The sequence below is a fragment of the Electrophorus electricus genome, unplaced genomic scaffold, assembly GCF_041902795.1.
Source record: "Electrophorus electricus isolate QZ-2024a unplaced genomic scaffold, ASM4190279v1 Scaffold458, whole genome shotgun sequence".
Lineage (NCBI taxonomy): Eukaryota > Metazoa > Chordata > Actinopteri > Gymnotiformes > Gymnotidae > Electrophorus > Electrophorus electricus.
Window position 1 is genome coordinate 1 of NW_027658755.1, and position 5000 is coordinate 5000.

Below are 5000 nucleotides of genomic sequence, written 5' to 3' on the forward strand. Positions count from 1 at the left end.
AGCAGCACATTTACTGTTGTCATGGTGACAAAGGTCATGGATGTGCATCACTTCAAAACAAAAACAAAGGAACAGGTGGGAAGACTCACTACCTTCTGCAGGAATGTGTAGAGCTCCTCCAAGCTCAGGTGCCTGGGATCAGAGCACAGTTAACATAGCATCGCACACAACCCTCAGTGCTCAGTCTTAGTCCAGACAGGTTCAGTGTGTTTGACGCTCACCGCTCGGACCACCTCATCGGCCTCTGTGTCACTGCACCGGAATGGACTTTCACACACTGAGGAGTTCTGACTACAACAGCAACAAACATGCACTTTCAGAATCTGCTTATTCTGACACAGGCAAACTCAGGCGTGAACACAGGAGGCTCACCAGGATATCTCGCCACATTTTGTCTGTTTCTGCACAAGCGCTTTCCAGTAGTTATGAGCTGACTTTATAACTTCCAGAGCAAAGTCCTGTAACGCAGATACACAACAGGACAACCACCTCAACGACTAGCACATGGAGTTGAAACGTCAGCGCGTTTTGGACTGAACTTGTGAGTGCTGCTTTAATGCTGCTACACTCTTTCATGAATGCGCCCTGGTACCTTGTCCTTGAACTGGCCATTAAAGGCAAACTGGTTCTCGGGCTTCCCGTCTGGAGTTTTGTACTTCCTGAACCACTCCACGGTCGCATCCAGCTGGCCGGGTCTTTTCACGCGAACATCTTTGATACCTAGTGATAAAGCAGTAAACCGTTCTAAGAAAATGTCTGCTGCCACTCTGGAAGCATGCCCACATCACTGTAGAGGAACTGACTGTTGAGTGTGGAAGCATCAGGGTCGTCTGTGTTGATGGCTATTATCTTCCAGTCGGTCTCTCCTTCATCAATCAGAGCAAGTACACCGAGCACCTTCACCTGAATCACCTGGCCAGCGGAGCACACCTGGGACACACGGGTAAACACACACATACACACACTTACAGACACACAATCACCAGGTGAAATGAGGAATACACTCAAAGTTACTGAGCAAGTTGTTTTGATCGTAACCTCTCCCACCTTGGTACCAAGGTCACACACATCTATAGGGTCATTGTCTCCACAGCAGTTAGTGTCTTTGTCTGTGTGGTTTGGATCCTCCCAGGTCTGAGTGAAAGGGGGGGGGGGGAATTAAAAATCAGCTCAACTTTTTAAATGAATATGCAAACAGTTGTTGCAACGGTATAACGCTGTGATTGTAGTTGTTAATGTTTCATGTTAGACTCACCTGTGGTAGTGCCCCGTAGTTCCAGATGTAGCCTTTATGTGGAAAAACGTTGGCCACGTAGCGAAGTTTGCCTTTCTTAACATCTTGTTTGATGGGGTTCAAAGGCTCTTTTGTGGCGATCTGTAGAAATTCACAGCGTAAGCAAATCCACAATTCTTCACAAATCATTTACAGCTAGAGAAGGACAGAATGTCTGAGTATACACACAGAATTCTCCCTCTATTTTTGCCTCGAACATGATCGCTTGCTCGTTACTTAGAGCCAAATATTCTGCTACAGAAAATAACTACTAGATTTCTGCCAACCGCTGAATATATCAGCCTTAGAAGTCAGCTTCTTCTTTTAAAACACAACTTTCTTGAACCTCAAACACACACACACACACACCTCCATCTTGGCATTTGTCCAGCGTGGAACTTCTACCACCATATTAAAGAGAATCTGTGGCAATATAAATGAACAGAAATGTCCTAAGCACATGTAAACATCCTGAAATTAACACAGTACACACAAGCCCATAGCATCCTATCTGATTTAGCCTTGTGATTCAATTTCAATTAGTTGGTGTCAGTTACCATGTATACTGTTAAAAACCGAGATGTAAAGTCAGTAACTACCCACCAACTCTTTATACCTACTGTAAATCAATCCAATGTTTCATGGAAGGTTTAAAGGTAAAGCAGCGATAATTTACCTCATTGTCTTGTGTTTTCTGTTTTTTTGTTGGTACGCCATTCTCCTGAAATATAGCCAAATCATTTTTTTAGACCTTCAAGAAAACATCTTTAGAAATAATATCCAACGTGAGCGTGACAAGGCCAGTCGCAAAGTCACGTGACTAAACAAACGTACTGTAAAAATCATCTTTTGATGTTTCTCTGTATGCAAACCCACCTGCTCGTCGGAGGCATAGAGGGGGATGTCGTGAAAGGGGGAAACGTATCTTCCACCGGACGTTTCTGAGGGGAGAGCGATATACCATAACCATTAGCAACCAGTGGACCGCAGGCAACATGGTACACGGGATTCCGACATCACAGGCCGTGCTAGGGCACACGTTCAGATACCTGCAGAATATTAGCACGCATGCTCTGCGACACGGGACACAGGCTTTCCAGGACACGCGGCCCGTGCACGCCGTGCAGATCGCTGGACGTGCAGTGTCCGGGTCTGCAGTCCTTACGGCGCGCTCGCCACTACAAACACGTGATGTGCGCGCCCTGCACTACACACCTCGTGCACACACACCACTCCCAAACACTGAGTGACCGTGCAACAGACCAAAGCACGTTACGCATTTATTTCAAGTATTATTTCAATATTATATTATCGGGCTAAAGGCACGGACTCCTGACCGTGCGAAATCTCGCGGATGAGTAACTCGTTTGTTTATCGTTGCTAACTTACTCAAATAAATCCTGTAGTCGGGCGAGTTTGGGCGGCCTCTCTCCTCCGTGAGGAAATGGGCCATTTTCACGAGATCCGGACAAACAGCGCCGGAGAAAAGCGGACTTTTGTGACGAGCCTGCTGCGCGAGAAACGCAACCGCACGCAAAAGCACGCGCATGACTTCCTCTGCCCCGGTGCCTGGTGCCGGTGACGTTTCCTCGGCGCGTGGTCAACCGTCTTCGGTGGCGTCACACTGCCACCTACCCGCCGGTGAGCGCGCGGCCACGGACCTTCACCAGGAGAAAATGGCTGCACTGGGAACTTCAAAATGTCTGGCTCCGGGAGAGACTGGCCCTTTATTTGTGTGGGTCGTTTATTTATTAACGTATAAACGTTTACTGCTGTTGTGTCGGGCTGCTGTGCAGTGAAGGGGTCCGTGTCTGCTCAACCGCTGGTAGCTAATAAAGTCACGCTGCTTTATTCTGTAACAGAACGCAGTGCGCCGTCCTCTCCTTTGTTTATTTATTTGTTTATTTATTTATTTATTGTTGTTGTTTCGTTTTGAATTCCTCAGCTAATCACCAAGGTCTTACAGACTTGAAACAGGCGCGGAAGAACAAGTGTGTCAAGTAGTAAAAGCATACATAAGAGTGTGTCGCTCCATGGTGGACTAACTATGGAACAAGGTACAACATACAAACTGACAAAATAAAAGTCTGAAAACACGCAACATTACTTGTGCAGTGTGACAGACTCATTATATTTTTTGTGTTCTAACATTACATTTTTAAAGTAGCACATGACATCACATAAAAGCTACTATTTTAATATTACAAAACCATTCCTTTGTGGCTCTTTCCTAAAGTGTGACACAAAATATGACCTTCATACGTACAATTTTTATTAGTCTCTTAAGAGTGGGTAATATGGTAAATTATATATGATATTCAAAGACATTTTTACAATGTGTGTGATATGGATCATATTGTTTAACTTTTCCAGAGGTTTGTAAAAAAAAAAAAAATGCACAGACAAAAACCTAATTAGTGCGGCATTTTTTTTAAATCTATAAAAGATTTGACCAAAACAGGCTCTTTGACCAAAAAATGAGCAATAGGAACAATCAGTAAGTGATAAAACAGTCCCTATACTGGTATAGTGAGATAATGACCAGTGAACCTTTTGTTAATATGCAGTCTTAGTAAACACAGTGTTTGATGTTTAATGGCCTCCTCTAAGTGTTAAAATGAACAGCTGTTTCTGAAATATGTACTTGGTCAGTCTTCCTAGTCATAGTGGTGATATCCACAATATCATAGAAAAGCAAGCTTTGACACATTATCAGGTCCTGATAATCATTTATTATAATAGTGCTTACCTTTAGTATTGCATTAACAGTAGTTAATAATAGTTGCATTAATAAAAATGTCTTGTGAATGGATGAGGCTACTCGAATGGCTACTGGCCTTTGTAAAATGTCTGTGACAGAGCTCCCACAAAAATGAACATTTTTACATTAGCAGATTCAACTCATAATATTCATAACATCATCAGAGGTGTAGCAGCTACTTAAAAACTTTCCTCTCCAAAATCTTTGGACTCTTCTTTAACTCCTCACCTTGCGTTTAATTACCACTGGTACATTTACAGTGTCATATGTCCATGTCATTACGCTGTCATCATTGTTGGTAGTTACAGAAACACTTCTGAAGGTTGCGTAAGTTCAGAAGTGTCACCTGAGTTCTGTGTTCTGTTTTTGGTTTGTTTCTGGACTGGCCGATATTTACCCATCAACCTCGATGTGCTGGAGCTATTGTTTGCTTTCCACCCAGCTTACAATGGCTACGAGCCTGCGATTGAGCAAACACCACCCATGTCATCGTGACATGTTTATCCGCTGCACTGCCTATAAACACCAACACACCAGTTTCACAGGCTTTCTGGTTCCAAAACAGATCTCTGTCGTTTCTCGGGCTGAGTGTCCATTCATGCCTGCTAATGTCTGAGAAGCGTGAAAGTGCTTCCCCTATTGCCATTTCCCCTGTGGGTGTTCAGGACTGTGAGTGACGGTGCAGATGTCAGCTCTGAGAGTGCTTGTGTCTAAACGGAGCTAATTTCAGCATCTACCTTTTCCACTTTTGCTTGTCTTTGCATGGGTCTCCATAGCAACATGCTGTGCACTTTCATGGGCCTCCTTTGTGTGTGTGTGTGTGTGTGTGTGTGTGTGTGTGTGTGTCTGTGTGTCTGTGAGTGAGTGTGTGTGTATGTGTGTATTTCTGTCTAGAGGATCCCGAAATCTTTCGAGCTCTAGGAAGCTGTAATTAAAGCCGTACATTCAGAATTGTTGCTCTTATCT

General features: G+C 44.0%; 1 protein-coding gene across 1 annotated transcript; it reads right to left on the reverse strand.

The window, feature by feature from the left end:
• Positions 1-38: 38 nt before the first annotated feature.
• Positions 39-2977, reverse strand: LOC145656082 (inorganic pyrophosphatase-like). The gene is made up of 10 exons (XM_081709502.1): positions 2663-2977; positions 2150-2214; positions 1950-1994; positions 1643-1696; positions 1256-1375; positions 1048-1134; positions 804-930; positions 593-720; positions 373-458; positions 39-291 (listed from the first exon to the last, which is right to left on the reverse strand). Exons 1-10 carry the CDS (start codon positions 2820-2822, stop codon positions 174-176), a joined length of 990 nt encoding a protein of 329 aa, XP_081565628.1. The 5' UTR covers positions 2823-2977; the 3' UTR covers positions 39-173.
• Positions 2978-5000: the final 2023 nt, after the last annotated feature.

Excerpts from the sequence above, each read along its gene's own strand:
- LOC145656082 (XM_081709502.1), bottom strand. The coding sequence starts at position 2,822 with ATGCGCGTGCTTTTGCGTGCGGTTGCGTTTCTCGCGCAGCAGGCTCGT. Across the intron at positions 721-803 it reads TGATGCTTCCACACTCAACA|GTATCAAAGATGTTCGCGTG; the intron begins GTCAGTTCCTCT and ends CTTTATCACTAG. Across the intron at positions 292-372 it reads AAATGTGGCGAGATATCCTG|TCAGAACTCCTCAGTGTGTG; the intron begins GTGAGCCTCCTG and ends TTGCTGTTGTAG.